Below are 24,390 nucleotides of genomic sequence, written 5' to 3' on the forward strand. Positions count from 1 at the left end.
TCAGTGAAAACGTGGCACCTACAGACAGTTTATACTGAAACTCTCTGATGACACAGAAAAACAATTCGAGCATTAATCAAATATAGAATAAATAAATATATATATACATAAACTCATCATGAAAAACAAAAAGGTAAACGTGAATTATGATGCCAGTGTGTCACGCAGCTTAGTGAATGAACATCTGCACATGGGGACAGCTAAATAAGCTGTGAACATCAGCAAACAGCTGCTTTTTCAGTTTAAACCTATAGAAACAGAACAGCGTTTACATGGAGTCAGGCTCTGAATCGAAGCCCAGCACTCACTACAATTAATTCTGCTTTTAGACACTTCCAACTCTGCTGGAAAAATCGGGCTTTTTGGCTGATAAACACTCAACTAACCCTGTCTGCCATTTAGTGCAGAGCATGTAAGGTATTCAGAAGCGTTTTGAGCATTTTCTGTTAAAAGGCTGGTTTCTGCAGGCAAAAATGACTCAGGGAGCAGTGAGTGTGAAATAAAATGGAAAGGTTTGGGTCCAGGCAGCCAAACAAAAAGCTGACTCGCTGATAAAGCTCAGTGAGGCCAGGAGGAGCTGCAGGTTTAGCTGATAACACTCCTCACTGGATTCATCACTCGAGCTTTGTCACGTTGTTTTGACGTAGTCTGTCAGTGACTCCCGTGGTGCAGAGCATTTTAAGAAGTTGCTCTCACTTCACTCTTTAAACTGCAAACTCTTTCTCCAGCTGCTTTCATACGTTCAGGCGAACCGATGAGCACAAACACTTGATGACTCGCTGACCTGCAGCATCAGATCAAACTGTAACGTTTTAAACTTTTTCCTACCTCCCGGTGACCCGACACATTGTTTTTATCTCTAGGCCTTCCAGCTCGAGCCTCTTTTGCAAATTTACATTAAGATATAAATTAAGATCCCACCTGTCTGCACAACAGGCACCTGCAATGTGAACAAACATCCTCTATATAAGGTAGAAAGAACCAGCGTTATACAATCGATTTTCAAAATAAAATCATTTGCCAGATAAAATAACACAGAGGTGTTTGGGCTAATCCAGCGAATGCCAAATCATCACAACATCACAAACACAACAACACAAACACATCATTTTTACAGGAAGAAAAACGCTTCATCAATTAGTGAATTAAAATTAAAATTAATCTGAAATACTTCTGACAATAAAACGATCCTGTCACTTTTCAGGAAAAAAATATTGTGAAGCCAGAATTCACATGCAGATTAATAATAATAATAATAATAATAATAATAATAATCGATTAACTGAGAAAATAATTAACAACAAAAATTCACCGTCTCGTAGCTCCACTGCCTAACATGTCGAGATAAAACAAGAGAGTCATAGCAACAACAGTGTTGCGACTATCATCCGGAAATAAAGCCGCGGCCGGCTGAGTTGGTTGTGTCCCTGTGACGCGCCTCCAATAATCCATAATGAGTCGTACTTGTACTTTGCGCATTTATTTTAAGAACAAAACAAAAAACAACCCCTGCTGCGAACACTGACATCAGGTAAATAGACTGTGACCACACCCACATGCCATCACCTGAGACGCAGGTAAAGCTACACACCTGTGCCACCTTAACAAAAAGGCAAAACATAAACAATAACTTTGGCTCTTACAAACAGTATACTGTGTACTATAAAGAGTGCATCTTCTGCATCTTCCCATGTTCATGTCACCAACACCGAGGCTAAAACAGCATGAGGATTAACACGTCAGCACACAAAAATATATCATAAGTCAACCCAGAAAACTTTCAGCTCCAGACGAGCCCGACAGAGTTTTTGTTCTGTTTATAAAGTTTGGAGCGCTGGTGCTATATCTGAACATCACTCATTAAAATACAGTCCGAGACGTTTGTTGCATATCAAACCCCAAAATTTCTGTCTTTCTTCTAATAAAGGAAGAAAAAAAATCTTAACATTTGCAAACACACAAAAAATGCTAATAAAAGAAACCAAAGAGCAGCATGAGAGAGAAAAAAGACTCCTGGTTTCGGCTACATGAAGTGATGCCTCCGTGTTATACGAGTCATTATGGTCAAGCAAAACAAGACATTTTAAACGTGACCCTTTTTTAAGATAAATAAATAAAAAAAGCCAAAGCTAAACATTTAATCACTTACAAAAACTAAAAATGCATAAAGAAGCAGTTTGAAAGTGTGATTCGCCTCAATCAGAAAACACTGAGGATGTGGTCGCACATCATTAATACGAGCGTTATATGTTTCTTTAGACATTTTTAATTTTCCATTCGACATCATTCATGCAACCCATGAAGGTTATTTAATAAGATGAAGTGTTTCCTCATTAATTAAAAACAAACACATTATGTTCAGTACTTGTACTCCTTCTCTCACCCCAACCAATCACAGCAGATGGCCCCGCCCCTCCCTGAGCCTGGTTCTGCCGGAGGTTTCTTCCTGTTAAAAGGGAGTTTTTCCTTCCCACTGTCGCCAAAGTGCTGCTCATAGGGGGTCATATGATTGTTGGGTTTTTCCTCTGTATCTATGAAGCGCCTCGAGGCGACTTTTGTTGTGATTTGGTGCTGTATAAATAAAATTGAATTGAATTGAACTGAACAATAATAAATATTCTTGACGACCCTGCAGAAACAGTGTCCTCTGTAAAGTACCTAAACAGATCTGGTTTGGTTGCCGAGGTCTCAGTTAAATGTGCAAAGACACTGGGTTAGGCGGTAAAAAAAAAGCTGCTTGCAGGGTTAAAACTGAAGCTTTTATAGTGCACTGAGCATCTAAAGAATCAGCCTGTTAAAAGCAGTCTGAATATTTTTAGACAACAGTCAAGGCTTTTTGCAAAAGACGACCATTCGCTTAGCAGGGAGAGCGAGAGAGAAAGCCATCAGTTTAGGTTCAGCACCTCCTAAATTTTTCACCGCTTTTGACCAGAAGTCGGTTTAGAAGTCAGAGTACTGGGACCACGTGTATGAAAGATAATATGAGAGGTGAGAAGGAGAGATGGGGAGTGAGGACTGAGAAGAGGAAGAACATGCAGGAAGCTGTCTGTCAGGACTGTTGCCTTTCACACCCAAAAATAAACACAGACACAGCACACACATACAGTGAATATGATAACACTTAAAGACAGATTTACCTTCCAAATACTGTGTGCTTCCTGTCGAGGTAGGTGCACGATCGAAATGTGATGAAGCTGGAGGGAGAATTTTAAAAAAGTTACACGAGTTTTGGGAATAGTAACCAGCCTTATTTTACAAAATATGAGAAATACCCTTCAATAATACACACAGGCTAAAAAAGCTAAAGCAGGGAGGTTTAAAAGACTGGAAATAGTGGAAACAAGGAACTGTGGAATATTCGCTGAATGATCAGAGAGCTCTTGTGTGACAAAATGTGCCCCAGTTGGCTTTTATAACAGATATTTAACACTAAACAGCAAAAAAGTAAAAAGAAGTAATGGCTGTGTTAACACGAGTTTCTGTGTACGCTCAGCAGAGACAACGACACAGACGAAACACAACATAATTCCCTGCCGGCAACTGTTCTAACTTTAGGAAAAATGTGTCTTACAACTGAGATTTGTTGGTGTTTGGACCAGAGTTTGCCATGCTGAGAATCCCCCGGCCGGTATGGGATAGGTTGGGACGAAACTCATCCTTGAAAGGTTTTCCCCAGAAGGATTCGCCTCCTGAGGATGGAGAAAGAACGACAGAGAGATGGAAAACAACAGAAAACATTACGTCACGATGGAAAACAACAGAAATAGTCAAGTCCTTAATAACATATTTGCTTCAGAGTCCTAACTGACGTGCAGTTTTAACACTTTCTTGCGCTCTGGCTGAAAATGTTTCTGCAGGTAAAGCTTCAATATTTGCTCAGGCTAAACCTTTTACACTGCAGACACTGGGTCATGTTAGCAGCAACTGTTGACGGATGCTGTACATCCTGCAGTCCAGCTTTCAAGATCTTGGGATTAAGCATCCTGGCTCACTGGCTGTGTTTATTGGGCGCTGGTCACATTTTGAAGACCAGCCTCTCTCTGCTGGAGCTTAATGTAACTGTGCATGCGTTTCTTTCCTCTCCAATGTTGCTACTCTGTTGGGGAAAAGACCCCACACCCCTACGGGCAGAGCTATAAGTCTGAGGTAAAAAGTAAGCAAGTAAAGTAAGTTAAATATATTTATATGGCACTTTTCTCTCTCATATCCATCCACTCATTAACCATAAAAGGCTAAATAATTACCAATATTCTCTCTTCATGCTTTAGAGAGAGAAATAAACTCAGCTGTGTTTGTGTGGGTGGACCGTGACCTCCTCCCCACCAGGACAAAGTTGGTGTTGGTTATAGCATGGCTGCTATATGGAGCCCAAATCATGCAGAATACATGGTGAGTGAATGATTTCGTAATACATTTTAGAAAGACTGACTCTAGTTCACTTCTCCTTGCTGAGGCTTGTACTGCTGTAACATGAGGAGTTAATAAAGCCCTTGTATGCCTGACGAGTTTTTTCTTCGTTTAGAAAGTAAATCTAAATTAACTCGGGTCCAGTTTGGAGCAGCAGCCGTCTGAGCAAAGACATAATCTCTCCAGTGTGTTCTGCCCCAGGGTTTCCTAACCGGGGTTTCCTCCCGCTCTGACTCGCCTGAAACACCGCTCATAGGAGGAGCCCCAGAGGCATCTTAATCACATTCCCAAACCACCTCAACGCGCTGCTTTGATGTGGAGGAGTAGCAGCTCTGACTCCCTTCCACTCCTTCACTTAGGCCAACAAGTCGTTTCTGCCTGAGAACCATGGTCTCAGACTTGGTGGTGCTCCTTCTCATCCCATGTGCTTCACACCCCAGTGAGAGCTGCAGGTTGTTGTTTAATATAATCGAACAAACCCACATCGTCTGCAAACAGCACTAGCTTGGCTGCACCTGAAAATTCTGCCTGAAAATGATTAACCGAGCTGGTGACAGAGGACAGTCCTGGCTAACTGGGATAGAGTCCAACCTACTGCTGCCACTGTGAGCCAGACTCTCTCTATGGTTGTACACAGGCCAGGCAGGGTGTAACAATGACCCCACACTCCCCACAGTGACCGAGTCCAAGTCCACAAAACACATATAGACCGGTTGGACAAACTCCTACGCTCCCTTAAATATCCTTGAGGGGAAACAAACCGATCGAGTGTCCCATGACCAGGACGAAAAGTGCACTTTGAGCTTCCTAACCAGATTGGTCATGTGCGTACAGTAAAGAAATGCTTGTCATTTATCCACAGACCCACACGGTTGTATAAATAAACTGTGGTTTCTCGCTGATCCACAGCTGACATGCCCTAAGGGTGGGAAAAAGGAGACTGCTAGCTGGTATAAACAGATGGAAAACGCAACGCAGCTTTCAAAAATAAAAACATCAACAAATGCTCAACAGAAGGAGACACGTCGAGCCTCGAGGACACGGCGAGGGTTTTAGTGAGAAACAGTGGACGCAAAAACAACTTTGAAGTTTGTTAGGAAAAAGGAAACATGTGCAAGTCTTGTTTTCAGCGTTCAGCTCCACATAAGTGCATGTTATATTTTTATATTGTGTAACAAATCAAATTAGATTGTATGAAAACAACTCGAGTTAGCGGCTCTGCCAGCGCCACTTATTCAGATTCCTGCACCCTGAGAGAGACAGGCAAGAGACCCGGTTGCCCTTGAACACGGAGGCGTGTCGAGAGCCTTCAGCTGTGAATCATTATTCAGACTGACTTCATCATTAAGAATCATCATAATGAGTATACAGGAATACGCACTGCAGGGGCTTATTGGCTCCCAACAGGGGAAAGGATCTGTCGCCCTGAGATGTGTTTCACTGTCCTGCGTGCTGCCAGCTGGTGTACGTGCATGTGTGTGTGTCTCCACGTAGGCACAATATGTACCCGTGAGTGTGTTTGCGATGCATACAACCAACCAATCAATTCTGTAGAGGCTTCTGCAGCCACGACGTTCCCCCGGTGACATTTTGGTATAATTTATAAAGTCGCTGACATTTTACCTCGCTATGAATGGATCGTAAATGAAGGTGAGCGAGAGAGGAGGGCCAAGGGAGAAATTAATTCCCACCAGCGAGTTAACGATTAAATTAGAGTGAAAATCCCTCTGTGGGGAATTTCAAATATTCCTCAAATTAAACCAATGGTACAAACTTAAACTTTGCTCGACCTAAACGGGAACAAAGGAAGAGACGTGAAGACGGCTTCAGTCTAATAAACATTCTTTTTTAGCATTTCTAAGTACCTGAGCATGAGCATCGGCGATTTCACGGTTCAGTATTTAAAACTCAGCTCTGGCCAAAGCACCTGATCTTGCAGGGTTTTAGATAAATGAAGCTTTTCAAAACTTGGCAAAGCATCAACGCTACAGTGAGCAGTTAGCTGAATGTCATATACAGGAAGTGAAAAAGACAGATTTGCTCAAAATATTTCAGCAATTCCTGAAACTCCGGACAGGAAAGCACTCCAACATGACCTAATAACTTATTTTAACATCACTACCTCCCCTTTTTACCTCATGCATTTGAGATATTCAGAAAACTTCACATTAAACTTCACATTAAACAATGTGAAACTCATCACATCTGCTTTGGTTTCCACAAAAGGTCCAAAGCAAAACGACAGATTGAGAGTCGCACTCCAAACCTTCACTACAGTTCATTTTATTACACAAACAGCATGCTCGACTGCACCCTACAACGTGCTTTGGGACTATTAAAAGAGCAGTTCACCCAAAATCTAATTTATGCCTTTTGGAGATATCGGCTGTAGAGTCGTCTGCCTTTTCTTGAACATAATGGAACAAGATGGCATTTGCTTGCAGGCAGTAAAAAAAGCTATATTTAAAAAAAATGTTTTACAGATCGTCTTTCCAGAACTCATGATCCGATTACTCAAAGGAAACACACAAAAGTATTGTGAACAGTAACTATTTGTAGCACACCGAGCAACTGTTTCACCCTGCAAATAAAAATGACGTATCTACCCATGACGAGAGTCTCGATTTAGGGACAGTGTAATGGGTTTTTCTCCTGAGGCTGGCGAGGCTTATTATTCTTTATGATGGGAGCAACAGGCTTGTATATGACACTATGCCAGAGGCCATCCCAGAAATATCAGAATATTAAAAATGATTAGAGGAATACTTTGCCCACTGTGGATCTGCCAAGATAAGTAACAATCACGTACTTGAAACCTACTGTCTCTCTTAATAGCCTTACAGAAACAAAAGAGTCTCAACAGGGGAAAAGAAAGGTTGTTATGTCTGTGAAGGTTCTCAGTCATCCAGGTCATCGTAGTCAAAGGAGCTTGCAAAGAAAAGCGTCTGGACTTCTTTAAGTTACTTGAAGACGTTTCACCTCTCATCCGAGAGGCTTCTTCAGTTCTAAGGTCAAATGGTGGAGAGTCCCAGATATAAACCTAGTGGGAGTTTCCCCCCACAGAGGGACAAAAGGACCCCTGATGATCTTCTAATCGCCTGAGCCAAGGTGTGAAACTGGGTGTGGGTCCCAATCAGCCAGGGTTTCGGGTGAGCTCATTGTGAAACCTGGCCCCACCTTATCATGCGACATTGTTAAGTCTGTGTTTTGGAGTTTTGTCTTTCGGGTGAACCAGTTTTTGTCTGAGCGTGTTTGCTGTACAGCAGCGAGGAATGCCCAGACCTCTACATTGGAGAGACCAAACAGCCACTTCACAAGCGCATGGCACAACACAGAAGAGCCACCTCCACAGGACAAGACTCAGCTGTCCATCTGCATCTTAAGGTCAAAGGTCACATTTTGGACAGAGGGACAGATGGTTTGAAAGAGGAGTGAAAGAAGCATCTATGTCCACTGTGAGTGACCATCTTTGAACAGAGGCGGTGGTTTACGACACCAACTCTCTGCCATCTATAATCCAGTTTTGAGTTCCCTCCCCAGACGCCTTAACGCCCACTCACATCCTGGGCCATCTGACCTCAGGAAATCACATGATAGGGTGGGGCCAGGTTTCACAATGAGCTCACCTGAACCCTGGCTGATTGGGACCCACACCCAGTTTCACACCTTGGCTCAGGCGATTAGAGGATCATCAGGGGGTCCTTTTGTCCCTCTGTGGGGGGAAACTCCCACTAGGTTTATATCTGGGACTCTCCACCATTTGACCTTAGAACTGAAGAAGCTTCTCGGATGAAGGTGAAACGTCTTCAAGTAACTTAAAGAAGTCCAGACGCTTTTCTTTGCAAGATCCTTTGAAAGGTTGTTATGTTTTCCATTAAGCGTGTGGTTAGGTGGTTTTCAGCCCTTAAAAAAAACAACTCTTTCCTAATGGTGTCCATCCTCAGCTGACCTTTATTGCTAACTTGCTGCCTGCTTCTTTTGGTTGGTGGATGACGACATCAGGAAGAAAACACTTCCTACATGAAACTGTAACAGCAAGTACTGTGGATTTTATGGCTTCAGCGTGTCATGAGACACTGCTGCTGAACCTTTTAATTTTAAATGCTCTTTTTTAAAAATTTCAAAGCCTTTCAAAGGATTAAAGGCATACAGACCAGGCGAGAACAAGAGACAGAGGCAGCGTTTGCCCTCTTCCTCATTAGGGGGGTGATATCTTTAGCAGACAATAACAAAATCCTGAGAAAGGGAAGTGGGTCAGTAGCAGTTTGGCCTTACATACGCGTACAGCTGTGAGAAAACGAAAATATTTCACATGAATCTACGCATACCATTTGAGTCCATTACATTTAAGAAAAGGCGCCTCTAGAGCCAATATCTCCAAAACTGACCCACTGATAATAAATCTATCTATAAAGATAAACAGCTCTACAAGCCAGTGGGAAAACACGCCAGTTTGATTCTGGATGAACGGCCTCTTTAAGCACTGCAGAGAATCCCTCCTTTAAGTCCGGTTGAAGGTCTGCTAAGGAGTTGTGTGCACACACTGTTCAGTCCAGGTGACGAGGAACATTTTGCCCACAGGCCAGAAATTCTGCACCTCTATAAATCTGTCATGCTGGATGCGTTTTGCATAGTGTTCAGAGACGCCCACAGACACAAAGCTCACTTTGTGCTGCAAACTCTCACATCGGCTCTGACGACACGAAGGCAGGAAATTAACTACATGTGGCCTAGCAGTCAATTACACTTTTGCTTTTAAAGTGGTTGTAAAAGCAGGAAAATTACAGCATATTCTAGATGATTGGTGTTTCACCACAGCCCCATTCAGCACTCTACCCTCAGCCGCCTCTATCCACATCATCTCTGTTGCTTTGTAATATGTAATCCCGTATTTAGTAACACTCTTGACTTGCAGTATTTGCGCAAAGCTTCCAAAAAGGGACTATTAATGATTCAACCACTCAAATGAATTCAAAATGTAGTTTAAGTGCAGTGCTAATCTTACCTGTGCCTGTGCCAGTCGGGTCTCCTCCTTGAATCTTTAAAAAAGAAAAGAAAAAATGACCTTTGGGTGACCTCAGCTTCCTCTGCTGCACACTGAAAAACTAAATGCGGGTTTTGTTCTGCAATACAGGAACAAATGATACATCATTTTTAAGTGTTTTTGTTCCCCAAATGTGACTTTAAATTGATTATCTTTTGGATGGGAGGCTTCTGGGTGTTTCATCAGTTTTTAAACATGCGATAAACGACACAATTGACAAAACTAAAGTTTCCCTTCTTGCCAAACACCCAACCTGGGGTCACGTTTCCCTGTAGAAGCCTGACTCAAAGCTTTCCAGGATACTGGCCCCTATTGTTCATTGTAAACTTGCCCGGTGTTCCTATGAGTGCTTCTACAGTTCTCTGCATTTCTTTAGTGTTCTTGTTTAAAGAGCTTTCTGAACTTTTGACCAGCAGCGTCACCGTGGAGCAGTTTTGTTGAGTGGGCCTCCTGTGCTTCCATGCAGAAAACACTTTTAACGTCTTGATGCATGCTCAACCATCCAGGTAAAGAAATCCCCAAAAAGTGGATTCTGTTCATCTGGACGTTCTCAGTGGGAGAAACGTTTCATCATCATCCAGGTGACTTTGTCAGTCTCAGGTGACTGCAGGTTTCTCCAGCATTATAAAGCTTATGACTAAAACTCAGCTCAGTTCCTTGATCATTATAATGTAAATTATCATGACCATTAATGAACAACCAGCGATCAATGGTGATCAGATGAACAGAATCAACTGTTTTTGGACTTTCTTCTAACAGCACAGGCAGATGATTATTCTGCATTTTGCACTGTTGCCTTTGAAGCCATGTTCTAAAAAGGAGCCAGGGGCAGAGGAACAAACGCTCAGTGACAGAGAAGAAAAGAACGTCTGCAGGGAAAGGGAGACGACAAAGAGCAGAAGCATGTTTGCTCAAACATAATTTGTGGAAACAGGATATTGTTTTAGGTACTGTTTATGCTATGCACGCCCCAGTGTGCCAGCCGTGCAGTTATGGTTTTTCTGCCACTCTTGTTAACCTGCTTCCCCCTCTCTCATTCCTCCTTACTGCTGATTGGCTCTTTTGTTGCTGCTGTTTTAACTGTTTTATTTTTCACTAGAATCTGTTTTACTGTTCGTTGAATAGTGCAACACAAATAATAATAAAGTTTTTTTAATGCAAAAGATCTCTCGTGGCATGAAACAAACACTGCACCGTCTCGAGTGTAGTGGTCTCCCATGTTAGAGCTTTAAAAAGCAATGCTTGTAATGCTTCCCCATTAATACAGTAAATAAGTATACATATTATTCAATTAATATTAAACCTGAATTATTAGACGGCTGCATCGTGTTGATGTTCAACACGTCTGCGCCTCTCATGTTTCAAAGTAAAACCATCTCTGGATGTTCAGCGATTCAAAGGTCCTGCTTTATAGTGACAGTGCTTTTACTGCCACTACCACAGATTTTAAAGTGTTTGTTGCTATGAAATGATTCTCTGTGAGGCCTCCTCTCCTTTTGGTCTGCGGAGGATAAGCTGAAGGCGCTAGTGGCAGTGTAATTACGTATAAACAATTCACAGCTTGCCAGTGTGAATGAACGCCACAGGACAGAATGAAAAAGGTAAGGGTCCTCTTGAGACCAGATGTCCACTCAGAGCCACTTTAATTATGGAAGCAGCAGCTCTGAAATACACAGACGACGGCTGACCAGACTCGCCGCCTCATATTCTCGTCTGTGTTTAAAGCTTAAGCTGAAGAGACGCAAATAAAGTCTATCACGATTACAACAAAAACCAATGTAATAAAACACAGATTGTAATTATTCAGGGGTGGAGGATGAACCCAGATATATTCAGGTCATCCTGACTTCTTCATAATGTGAACTCACTGTTTAAGCCAATATAAATCCACCACATTTAAGTTAAAATGCAGCAGGCCGAGCATAGACCATAATTTCCAAATCCATCAGTTCCATCAGCTGTCTGTTTAAGAGCCAATTTGAAGCTTTTAATGAGTAATTAGAGCATCAGCGCCTGACCACTGCACATGTTCTGCAAACTCTTGACCTCTAATACAGTGAAGTTGCATTGATTTAAAAACCTGTGAAAGGAACTTGTGAATCACAGAAAAAGGTCTCAAAGCTCAATCCAGACACGTAATTTTGGTGGCTTTAGTGGAGGAAGGTAAAAGCAGGAAGGTGTTTTAAGCAGGTATTATTTCCTTACCATGAAATTCCGGATGGACCTGTGGAAGATCGTTCCATCGTAGTAGCTCTTTTTGCACAGACGGATGAAATTCTCGCCCGCTTTGGGAACCTTGAGGAAAAATAACGCAGGTGCTTAGCTTTGTGATTTTCTTCTTCACTACAAGATCAATACTTTTCATTTTATCACCACTCATTTGATAAGTGCCAGCACGAACAGTCAAAAAGCGCCCAGTGTGTCAAACTCGTGTCATTTACCAATATATATGTTTTCTTTGCCACACATATACATAATTGCATAACCTGTTAGCATTTTTCAAGTTCATGATAGTACTTTTGGACAATGACACAATGTTTGTTCTGAAGTTCAGCTTTATTTTGACGTGTTTAACAAAAATATCGCTCTTCCTGTTCAGGAACTGCAGCCGTTTTTATGCATGGTAAAAAAAAAAGGTACTTATGGAGCTAAGTGTACTTTCACTCCATCATCCATGTGAATATTTGACTTCTCTTATTGGAGCTTTAGAAAACACTGAACTGGCTGTATTTCAGCTTTCATGCAGCAGTTACTGTCAGCGTGAAGTTTTACATTCACATAAACTGAGTCGCACATTTTCAGCTCTGCCTGACCTGCTACAAAATGTTTGTTATACCCATAAGTCTGTCATGAAGTAGGGCTCGTAGCGAGAAGGCAGGCTTCGTTCACATCTACAACAGAGCGATTTAAATGTTGAAAAATAAAATGCTTCATTGAAGGTGCTTCCTGGGTTATGAAACTTTTAGACGTCTTGTAAATCATCACAAAACACTAAGTGTCGGGCGCTAATTTTGACTGACTGGTAGTCTGTGAAACGAGGCGGCGACACAGCCCCGAGCAGACGGCGTGGCTTTGACTATGACGCCGGTCAACAACCTGGAGGAACACCTCTCTGAGTGTTCGTGCGAGAGAAACACACACCCCCGGCCCGGCAACAACGGTTGGTGGTTTCCCCAGATTTATACAATACTCTGTTTAAACCTCTTTATTTTAACAGCTCTCTGCTGGTCTTATTTCCACATACGTCTTGATTTTGCTGGGGGTGATCAACTCTCTGGCTCCTTTTCCCTCTAACATAAATCCCAGATTTTCCAAGCACTCTGGTACAAAGAGGCTTATTGTTTTAAACCACTAAGCAAGCACACACACACACAGTAATTTATTTCTATATTTTTGGATATAAAACTGATTTTTGGAATTGAACAGGACATCTTAAAATAGTTGTCTAAGGACAAGCTGTCTGGTTCAACAGATTACTACCACCTCTATGAATAAACACATAACAAATCAATATAAAAGCCTCCTTCTTCCCCCAGTGCTTTAACTTTGATTATTAACCAGTCTCCTGCGTCAGAGACACGTCTGCAAGTCCTCTCCCTCTCGCTGTTGCTGCTCTGTAATAATGGTTAATTTAGCGTGCATGCTTTTGCGTTACTTTACGAGTCTCTAAAATGCAATTCAACTTAAAAACATGCCTAGGTACCTAAAATTGTCAACAATCAGTTGGTGTCAGCATGGAAACATTTGGTGACGCAGACAAGAAGGAAAAGTAGAAAATGTCCTGATTCACACGTGTTTACAGACTCGCTCACGCTGCCATGCAATCAGGCAGTAATGTGAAAGAGCGGAGGAGCATGAATCCATTAAAATTACTCAATTCATTTACATTTTAGCTGCAGACATTTACTTGTAGGTCCCACATAATCCACTTCACTAGAATAAATAGTCATCATTGTTAGTGTGTCTTGTTTAACTTTAAACTCAAAGACAAAAATATCTGACTTTACATTTTCAAAGGATTTGAATATAATAAAGGTTTGATATCATGGGCGTCTGAAGCGCAGGCTCTGTCGGACAATTACAAAAATCCACCCCCTTGCAGACAGCCAGGGCTGGGCAGGCTGAGTGAGCAAACCTTACATGGAGGTGGGATCTGGGTCTGTGTGACAGAATGTAGCTCTTATTAATTCATAAACAGCAGGCTACGAATAGAGCTGCGATCTTGTGAGGAAACCACTGGGGAGGAAGGCGGGGTGGAGGAGGATGTGGGGCACAGAGGGCAGGTTTGTCTAAATGCTGCAACTTTCCCTTCATTATTCTGATTCGACAGCTCAGAAGCCAATGAAAACCAGACGCACGAGGCGCTCGGTTACCAGGGAAGAAATATGTTCCTGGAGTTCACGCTGGCTCTCAGGAGCCCCCACGTCTAAGCTTAGAAGGGTGAACACTTTGCCAAGACACAAGTTTGGCAAAGTGTGAGGTGGGGACGCTGTCTATTTTCACAGTTTTAGGCGAGTCATCCTAAAAGCTATTTATTTAAACACATGCACCAGGAAAAACTTCATTTGAAAACCTTACAGCGGAGAATGAAACCACCCTGTCACCTGAATCAGAGCCTCACAGGCTGCACTTGTAAAACTATTCGTTTTGGCAGTTAGGACTGCTAATATCCAAGTGAAGCCATCTGCTCCTTTCAGGTTCCACATTGTTTTCATGTAGCCCGATGCAGTGGTTTGGTTCATTGTCTCAATGAACATCTGTTTAAGGCCAGCCTCCATTTAAGCCGGTGGTTTTTAAAATGTTATGACAAGAAGCTGAAAGCTTAAACTTTGATTCCTGGTTAGTCTCTTAATAACTGTCAAAAATGTTTTAGCTTCTGATGCGGGGTACTTTGGAACATGTTCGACAAAAACTGCAAACTTGACGTGTGTGCATACGCTACACACCTTATTATATGAAACTTTTCTGACAGCTAAGAAAGTGAAAACATGTCCAGTCCCACCTTCTTACGCCCACATCTCACTCACCCATTTGTTCTTGTGCTTACGGCACTTCTGCATTTGCTTCATTTCTCCCACCTGAGAGCTACGTCCAGCTTTTATACTGAGATAAAAACAACTCACAAAATCTCAATGCCTGCAGAGACCTAGCTGGAACCGCAAAAACAAAAAGGTATATATTTTTATTTTCCCACAGTCCCTCCTGTGCTAACTGCTAAGAACTGAAAACCCCCCAACTTACCCTACAAATTTTAATGAGCTTTTATTTTCTAGTTCTGTCCTGCAATGATCATAAGAAAACATCAATGAGGACTGTTACTATACTAACAGTAAAACCTGCTGAATTGCACACTTTCTCCTCAGTTTCTTGTCTTTTCAAAATAAAAGTACGACGCTAAACGGCTGAAATCTATTCATTGTATAACACAGATTATTATAATTATTTCCACCTTATCGATTAGCAATTACCATCCAAATTATTCCTACTGTTCATGCGTAAATACGAGCGTTCTTACCTTATCACAGTGCAACTCAAGATTCAGGTCTCCCTTGTTTGTATGCAGGCGTACATATCCCTTTTTCTTCACATACTGGTAACGCACAGTGTCGTCTGCAATAGCGTCTGTAAAACACGTTTAAATATAAATTTAGTTGACGTGCATATGACGAAAATATTTCACATTTATAGCTGGCACGTCAAGCGGGAACAGTTATTCTGAAAAACAATCTTAAGAGTTCATTGATTGTTTTGTGAGTCTCAGCTTGATGTTGGCACAGGTGAGATCTCTGACCTTTAAAGAGCCTGCATGCGTCTGCAGGGAAAGCTGTTATGTAGATTTATGCCTGAGTGTTTTTCTCCTGTTGACAATCTCCAGATCAAAAAGCCGTTTTTAAACATCAGCGTTTAGCTTTTCACTAGAAACACTGGTTTAAAAAAAATAAATAAATACAAATCCCTTCTTGTATTTCGCTAAATAAAGAGCTCTGTATAAATATATTTCAAGCCATTTCATCCCTTCTCAGAAACTTGAACTAGGTCACTAAATCCAAACATTGTCCTCCTTTTCTGAAGTGTGCTGAACCTACTATACAGTTGCATAACAGCAAATCTCTTTCATGAAGCAGCTCAGCGGCTGACAGGAGAAGAAAACGACAGTCGAAATAAGCAGCTCCCACTTGCAGCTGCATTTAAACCATGTGAGCGTGAAGCTGCACTTTCCTTTTAAAAAAAATAAATAAATAAATAAAGAGCACACATGGGCAGCCAGTCGTCCCTGAATGAATGCAGGTTGAAGATGAGCCAAACATTTGTTTTTACGGGGACTCTGAGGCTTTGTGTGTGTGATGTGTTCACTTGCCTGCTTCGTGTGTTGTGGCAGGAGTCATAGCCGTGGATGTGAACGAGGCAGAAACTCTTCCTGTGGAGTAATGAGCCTGAGGGGGAAAAAGAACAAGATAAAAGTTTAAAAAGTCATGCCGATCTGTCATATGTCAATAGAGCTCAAAAAGATGTGAATATAAATATGATTAAGACAAGAGGTTTACTTAATGCTAAATTCTGGGGGTGTTGTTAGCGTCTTTATCATGTGGCACGTGTTACGCCCCTCTGCAGCCCCTAATCTCTTTGCAGTGGCAGTGCAAGAGTGTTCAGCTGTTGCTAATTGACCACATCTAGTCAGGTGTGGATAAAGGCGTACCCGAGGCAGGCTTTCATGTAGCCACACTAGGCTTCGTCTTAGTGGTAGCAGCTATTTTAGCTAACTTGTTACATAGTTGAAAATAAAACCTCTTCTAGTTGAAATTCTGGTGTTACTTTCCATATTTATGTTGCAGCTTTTGAGCCGTCTCGCAACGTAACCGGGGGCTCGTCCGGGATATGAAACCGGGGGCTCGTCCGGGATATGAAACCGGGGGCTCGTCCGGGATATGAAACCGGGGGCTCGTCCGGGATATGAAACCGGGGGCTCGTCCGGGATATGAAACCGGGGGCTCGTCCGGGATATGAAACCGGGGGCTCGTCCGGGATATGAAACTGGGGGCTCGTCCGGGATATGAAACTGGGGGCTCGTCCGGGATATGAAACCGGGACGTCTCACACCCCAAGCAAGAATCATACTCCTAGACTATGATTCTGTTGAGCCGGGTTGTAACAGCATTAAATAACTTTTCTAGTCTTATTGACCACTGGACACACTCATAAGTCATTCTTACACATAAACTTTGCACAACTCTTGATTCAAGTCATGACTACTACTACTACAAAACTACTACTTTACTGCCATTTACTACTTTTCTTTGTTTTTAAGTCACCTGAGCAGAGCTAGCAGGAGGCAGGACACATGAGGCTGCTGCCTAGTCACCTGTACTATGCAGTATTTGCACTATTCTCATATAAACATAAACTTGCATAATCTGACAGGACTGAAGCTGGCAGGTTCAAGGCTGTTTAATGCCACCTGTTGAGAATTATATAGAACATCAGAGGTGCAACAAATGTGCAAGAACAGCCTTTTAGCAGTCACATCAATGGTGGCAGAATAATCTGGGGTTCAGTATTTTCCCCCAGGACACTTGGATATGCAGGCTGGAGGAGCTGGGGAATGAACCACTGACCTACTGATTCAGGATGACCTGCTTTAAGTCCCGAGGGAGGGGCAGAGGTATGAAAAAAAGCCAGTATGTGGATCTCAAGCTTCTGTGTTGCTTTAGTGTCTTTGTATTATTCTAGATGCAGGGGAAAATATGTAAAATCTTAATGTAAATGTAATTATTACATACTTTAAAAAAACTCATCACTTTCTCTCATTATTGTACATTTTTCTCTACTGTGAAATAATCCACTGGAGCTCAGAGGCAGCCAGGGGCAGATATTTCCTCATTAAAAAGGCCTGAAGGTTCATCCACCAGTTGAGGAAGCGTCTTCTCCACTCGTCATATCTTTCCAGCCTCATACTCGAATGGACCCCTCGTTTGCTCTAAAGGGCGTGTGAGCTTTTCCAGATTGATTAAGAGCCGAGAACAGAAAGATTTCTATCACGTTATAATTACGGAGCACCAGAGAAGTTATCTGAGCTTAAATTATAGTAGAAAGCAATTGTTGGATTGTAATATACACCTAACAATACCAGAAACATGTGATAAGGCAGCTAGAGTTATTCAAGTCAAAGAATAACAACTCTGAAGATTAAAGCAGAGAAGTGAAAATGGATTTCAAAAGCTAAAAGTCTGTTCTTCAGTCCCCGCTTAGCATTCTTCTGCTCCAGTTCTTGTGAAGGCGTATGAAAGTGCAGACTTCACCTTGCACGCTCTGTCTGACCTATATTCCCTCTTCTCTCAGATGCTGTCAAAGCGTCACTATGAACTCGACACAGAGAGCGACCAAGGATGAGCTGTGCTGTAAAAATGAGGCACGGCGCAGCATCAAAGGAGAGCTGATAAGAAAGAAGGTATAGCTGCAGCTCAAACTGAATCAGCCGTCATCCTTCCAGTAATTCAAGGGCACAGTCATGGCGGTAACGTCACCGCCGGTGACCTCCTTTGTTACACATCGGTCTGTGTGTGCGAGTGTTCACCAGATGATGATGACTGAGAGCAGGCCTGGAGGAAGGTTACATTATGCATATGTTGAGTTTTCAAATGGATATAAACATGTTCCACATTTTACTCTCTCTGGTTCTGACACTAATGTTATTTTTTATCAACATTATTTTACATGCAAAATATTATCCATCAATCTCCCTTAGATTACGGTAAATATATTTTATTCTTTGTTGTTTCTGTTCCTGGATACAGCTGGGCTTTAACTGGTGTTTGTTTTTGTTTTCTCATCCACAATACTGTGAATATATTTTCTAATATTTGGCTCCCTCCTGTGGACAAAGTCAAACTAGCACATCTTCACCTGGTTCAGAAGGCTCTCAAACCTGCTGCAGTGACGTGACTAAATAACTGAAAAATCTCCTAAATTATGTTAAATTAGTTCTCAGCAATGACATTTGATTTACTGTCAGCTTCATTACTAGTTTTGAGCTTGTCCAAAAGTAAAGAAATATGACATAAAATAATGTAACAGTTTAGTGAAACAAGTTGAATAAGGGTTCAGGTCACATCCTGTCGGCTTCATTTCAAATCCAGTGTAGTGCCGTGTCAGCAAAACGGAGGAAAAGTGCATCCTTGTCTAAATACTTCTGCACGTGGCTCAGTTTCCATCACCTGGTCTAAATGTTGGGACTTTTCTTTCAGCAGCTTAGAAGTTTGGACACCGAGCCTGGACAGTTTTTAAATTATTATTTATACTCTTAATAACCATTTATGAGTCTTTGTGATTCACCATCATATTGGCCAAAGATTATAAGACTAATTCATTGCTCATAGCAAATAAGATGGTGTTTACTAATCAAGTAACCAAACACAGCAAGATGAGAAGCTCAAAGGTTTAAAAACAGCAGTGAGGTTTTCCAAAGGTGGGAGAAACCAGAGTTTCTGAGAAAACCTATGTAAGCAAAGAGTCAACATCCAACAACCCAAGAACCTCTTACTACGAGACTGCTGTCCAAATATATTATCTAATCTTATTAACTAACGTCACTTCTAGCAACTTGGTTTCTCAGGCATTTGACTCTACATCACCTTAAGTTAGCGATTAAACTCTGCTGTGGACACAGACAGCTGCAGATAACAGCAGCAGGTGAGATGTCTAAGTCCACCCTAAAGGTGAAGGCGTTGAATTAGAGACTGACCAATATATTAACTGGTATTAAATATTGCAGATAAATTAGTGTGTCTGCATTTATAAAAGAGATGGGAGAAACACCCTTCACCCATCTTGAAGGGTTGATGCTTTTGTCCATCAGGGGGAACTCCGTTTCCAGGAAGAGTCAAGCAGAACATGAACAAGTAAATAAATAACTACACATGCATCAGGGAACTCTGTTTATGTTTTTACATGTGAAAGAAAACATATCAGAGTTTTAAATCACTAAATATTGGCATCAGTTTCAAAAATCCCATAGTGGTCAGGCTCTAGTCTGCATTATAAATGGAGAACGGGTGGAATCTGACTCCACCTTCAGGTTTCTGGGCACCCACATGTCCACTGATCTCACCAGGACCCACAACACCATCGCCCTGGTAAAGAAAGCCCAGCAGCAAGACCATCGTCAGATCCTCCTGTCTCAGGAAAACTAGAGCCAACATAGGTGACCCCTTGTACCCACCACCTCACCAATCTGAGCCATGGTCTGAATAACCCTCATCACTCAGGCCACTCACACACTCACACTCTATACTCATACCAAGTCCTTTGCACTGCTTCCAAACACTTTGTCCTCCAGTGTTTGCCTTTCTCTAGTTTGTATTTTCTCCTGTCTGTTATTTATTCTGTTGTCTTATTAGTTATATTTAACTCGTGCACAGTTGTTGTGGAGCACCCATCATTTCGTTGTAAATGTAGAATGACAATAAAGGGCTCTTCTATTCTATTCTATTCTATTCTATTCTATGGTCACAAAGGCATTGCTGCGCATGGAGCCTTGCAATGATGAAACCAGGAGCTATATAAAGTGGCTTTAAGGATCATGAGGATGGTTTTCTTACAGCATTTAATTTGTCCGTCTTCTTGGCCTGCGGCTCCTTCATGGTGGAAGCCAGAAGTTCATCCCCTTTGTATTCTTTATAAAGCTCTGCTAAAGTCTCCCTCGTCTCCAGATTGGTGGTCTTCAGATGGTATGCTGGGTCCTGCTTGGCCTTTTCCTCATCTGAAACATGCCAGAAAGAGCAAGATTAAATGGATGATTTTACCATAGCACATTTATATAATGCGAGAATTACCCATCACCAGAAAAATACTGATAGCTCACCCGGGTCCAACACTTTCAGGTCGTTCTTGACATGGAAAAAGTTGGAGACGTTGAACTTATCCAGGTTTGTGGGGTCCTAAGAAGAGAAAACAATGTCTCTGTTCCTCAAATAAAAGTACTCTTTCATTGTGTAGGTGGATAAAAATCATGAAACAACATCTCACCTGAAGAGTTATAATATCTTTCCTTGTGAAGGCTTCATCTGTGAGCAGATCTTTAAAACTTTTGGTCTTAATGTTTAACTGCTCAACTGCCTGCATGAAAACAGAAATATTAATGTTGGTCATAAGGAAAACAAATGTGGGCAGCAGGAAAAATTTAATTATATGTGTTTCCTTTAGGTTTAACACAAGCTTAGTATCACTACAACTGAATGAACAACACTTTGTGGAATTCATCTGTAAAAATAAACAGAACAACACTGTTTTTTGTTTGGAGGGAGATTTTTTGCACACAGCTAATTCTGTGTGATGTAAGGCAGCATCTTGTGAGACCATGTGGGCTGAGCATCTGCACTGTATCACACCAAGACCAAAATCAATATCATCTCTTTCTCCATGTGCGTAATTTTAGACATCGATTTCTGTCTGAAAAGCATCATCGTGAGGATCAATGCAGCAAGAGCACGAGTTCACTGACCTCATAAGAAAACACATTCCCGGTGACCTTGTTGGCAACAATGTGAGAATTATTTGTGAAGACGTTGTACAGAACAGGGCAGTGATACTTTCCTGGAACAAAATGAAGCAAAGAAAAAAAGTGAGAGAGCAGCAGGCTGAGCAGCAGAGTCCAATCTGCTGCCAGGGGCTGAATCCACTCAACAAGTCAACGAGTACCTCATGCAATCCTCTGCTGAATTATATCACATCTTCTCCCCTCACTTGCTTTTTTGGGTTTTTATTCCTCCAACCCCTTTTAAGTCAAGCTTTCTTTTTAAGGCTCCCCTCACACAAAGCAAAGCAGTAAGAAAAGTGTGGATTTAAAAGAAAACTAAAACCTGCATGATTTCAGTGACTATGACCTGGCAAACTAGGCTAATGAGAGTATTAAATTTCTTCTACATGCAACTTGTTGTGCCTGAGGTGCATCAAAACGTAAGCATATTTACCATCATTGTTCTTGGCTATGTTAAGTTTGATGAGGGACTTTGCTTCCAGTTTCTGTGGAGGAAAAGAACAAATTTGCGCTACAAGTACAACCACAAATGGATCATCTTACAGAGATCAGTTTCCAGCTGTGACGTTTGGGAAATTGTAGAGATGTGCTTCTTGATGCATGCTCAATCATCCAGGTAAGTAAATCCCCAAAGTTGATTCTGTTCATCAGGACGTAGCGTTTTCAGTGGGAGAAACGTATCGTCAGTCATCCAAGTGACTTCTTCTATGTGAAAAGGGAAAGACTGAATCGAGGAGGGGGCCTAAGGGTACATTTTTTGCCATCTTACAATGCTGTGATTGCAGCCATTCACCAACTCTCTGTGAACGGTACTCATTGATCAGGGCTTTGTTCAGTGGTTGTTGATCAATGGCCATGAGAATTTGCATAATTATGATTAAGGAACTGACCTCCCAGCCCATTGTTCCTTCAGTGGGCTGGTTTCAGTCATTATGCAAATGTACTGTTTATAAGATTGAAACCTGCAGTCAGCTGAGACTGAAGAAGTCACTTGGATGAGTGACGAAACATTTCTCCCACAAAACGCTACGAACAGATGAACAGAATCAACTTTTGGAGATTTACTTTCCTGGATGATTGCGCATGCATCAAGATGTGCTGTATATATTCATGACTGATAAGTATACTTATTAACAAAATGTCTGGCATTAACACTGTATTTGTGAGCAGCACTTTCTCTTACTTATAATAAAAGCTTGAATATGAAAGAGGAGCTGAACTGGTTATAAAGATAATAATAACATGTTATACACAGCATTACCCTAAATATTATTCTTATCATTGTAAGACAGTGACCGCTACAGCGGTAAATAACATGTTTGACATGCAGGGTCATGGTGAAAACTTGATATTCTTCTGAATTTAAAATTTATAAACAGCTCAAGCTAACCCGACCCTAAGCTATTGAATTCCACCTCCAGCTTTCATAATTGGCTTGCTCGGCTAATATTTAAGGTCACGTTTTTATATAAAATTGTGTTTATTTCTTTTTGCTTTGGATGATTAAAACCACAATTTCTGTAAATGAGAGCAGCTTATGGAGCAGTTAGATTATGAAGGAATCGTTGTCTCCTCACCTCTCCAGAGATCGGGTTTGTACCAAACTTCTTAATCCACGGAACAATGCTCCTAAAAACAGGAAGTACACAGTAAATCATTTTTAGGTTATGCTAAAAGCAAGTAAAATATAAAATATGTAAGAGATACATCATGTTGTGCAAAATTATTTATGCCAAGTGAGATGTCAAGTCACACACCAGAGAAATCATCAAAAAAAAGAAAAGAAAAATCACCTTTATAAGCCAAAACTGAAACAAAACTGATATTTTATTGGTTTTATTTAACAGAATTAAGGCAAGTGTGACATATCCAAGCTTCCTTTGTGTTAGCTGGCTTCATAAAACCCAGAAACAGAGTTGGAAGCAAATCAGGACCAAGCATAAAAACATATTTTTACTGCAACAACTTAATGACTGAAACGCGACGCATAAAGTTTGCGCTTCTGCAACTTTTCTGTACAGCTTCATCAAGTGGCAGAAATAAGATATAGAAATGAAACTGCATATTTAATATCTATTCCTTCAGCATAGACTATATAATTCATCATGCTTAGAGCATGTCATCAGGAAAAGAATCACTACATTTGTGCCACTTCTGGATGATTTTAAACCAAAACTCTGAACATACAGGAGGAGGTTATGTGTTCAGCATATGTTCTAATCCAGCCGGGATTAAATACACTGAAAACTGTCCATTAATGTTGCCTCGCAGTACACACTCAGAGCTTCTTCCAAGACCTGCCTGGCTACTGAGGGTGTTATGTGAACACTTAAAGGCATCAGACATCATTTACTCACAGCAGGTCGAAGACGACTCCCTCCTCAGTGCAGACAGGATACTCAAATGGCTGAAGGGACAAGCTGAAATATGTCACAGCACAAGTGTCAAACTCACTTCAGCTCATCAATTAACCAAAGTTTGTCTGTATAGCATCTTTCAGGCACATCAGTACAGCTCAAAATTATTCACAGATGACAACAAACCAATAAAAAGACATAACAAGAGTTAACAAAGCAAATAACATATGGAAAAACATTCCTAGCATAAGGAATTCAAATTAAATTAGGAAAAATTTAATTAACTTTAAAAAGTAAGGTTAGATAAAATATGCTGTAAAGTACAATATCCACCAATATAAAAGCACCAATCAGTGAATAAAAATAAAATTATGTAATGATAAATAAAAATCCAAACAGTACAATGGGGGAAAATTACTAATCAAATAAGATAAAAAAAAATAATTGACTCGTGCAAATGTTGAGATGGAGAAGTGAGTTTGAGTTTAAACATTTCCAGCTGCAACTTGGGGAACAAGAGCTAAAAACTGCCCAACCAGATGTTTGTCAGGGGAACTGGTCATACTCTGTCAGTATGAACTGATGGCAACAAAGCTATGACATACTTTAAAAACGTACATCATAGCAGTTTCTGAACATAGCATGATTTGATTCTATACATGGGGTTTAAAATTAGTTCAATTTTCCTTCCCTTCCTAATAAGTCACCTGCCAGTACTAAGAGAACAATATGTTCCCAAGTGGACCAAACAACTGCATAATAAAACATCCTTCTTTTAATATTATAAGATGCTCTTTATAATTTGCAGAAATCTAGAAATGGTTCTAACTTTCTAGACACTGCAATTTGTCTGACATCACCTCACCAGGTGAGGCAGAGAAAAATTTGAGATGTCAGTGACTTCAATGCAGTTTTCACACTTCACAAAGCCATTCAGGCGCCAGGCTGGACCCCCAAACAGTACGACAAATACTCAATCATTTACAGCTATTGAACAAAAACATGTTCAGATGCAGATTTACTAACAAAGACATTATCTAACTGTCTTC

At 41.1% G+C, this 24,390-nt stretch overlaps 1 protein-coding gene across 1 annotated transcript in view; it reads right to left on the reverse strand.

Moving 5' to 3' along the window:
- The window catches only part of ppil2 (peptidylprolyl isomerase (cyclophilin)-like 2), a 34,422-nt gene that overhangs the window by 8,592 nt on the left and 1,440 nt on the right, over positions 1–24,390 (reverse strand). Inside the window, exons 4-16 of the mRNA XM_085180010.1 lie at positions 23,342–23,404; positions 22,562–22,613; positions 21,418–21,469; positions 20,949–21,040; positions 20,474–20,563; positions 20,310–20,385; positions 20,047–20,207; positions 15,810–15,885; positions 14,967–15,073; positions 11,657–11,746; positions 9,413–9,446; positions 3,572–3,689; positions 3,138–3,194 (exon numbers count right to left, since the gene is read on the reverse strand). Of these exons, the coding sequence (XP_085036136.1) occupies positions 3,138–3,194; positions 3,572–3,689; positions 9,413–9,446; positions 11,657–11,746; positions 14,967–15,073; positions 15,810–15,885; positions 20,047–20,207; positions 20,310–20,385; positions 20,474–20,563; positions 20,949–21,040; positions 21,418–21,469; positions 22,562–22,613; positions 23,342–23,404 (1,068 nt within the window). The remainder of the gene's footprint in view (positions 1–3,137; positions 3,195–3,571; positions 3,690–9,412; positions 9,447–11,656; positions 11,747–14,966; positions 15,074–15,809; positions 15,886–20,046; positions 20,208–20,309; positions 20,386–20,473; positions 20,564–20,948; positions 21,041–21,417; positions 21,470–22,561; positions 22,614–23,341; positions 23,405–24,390) is intronic.

The sequence above is a fragment of the Neolamprologus multifasciatus genome, chromosome 12 (assembly GCF_963576455.1).
Source record: "Neolamprologus multifasciatus chromosome 12, fNeoMul1.2, whole genome shotgun sequence".
Taxonomy (NCBI): domain Eukaryota; kingdom Metazoa; phylum Chordata; class Actinopteri; order Cichliformes; family Cichlidae; genus Neolamprologus; species Neolamprologus multifasciatus.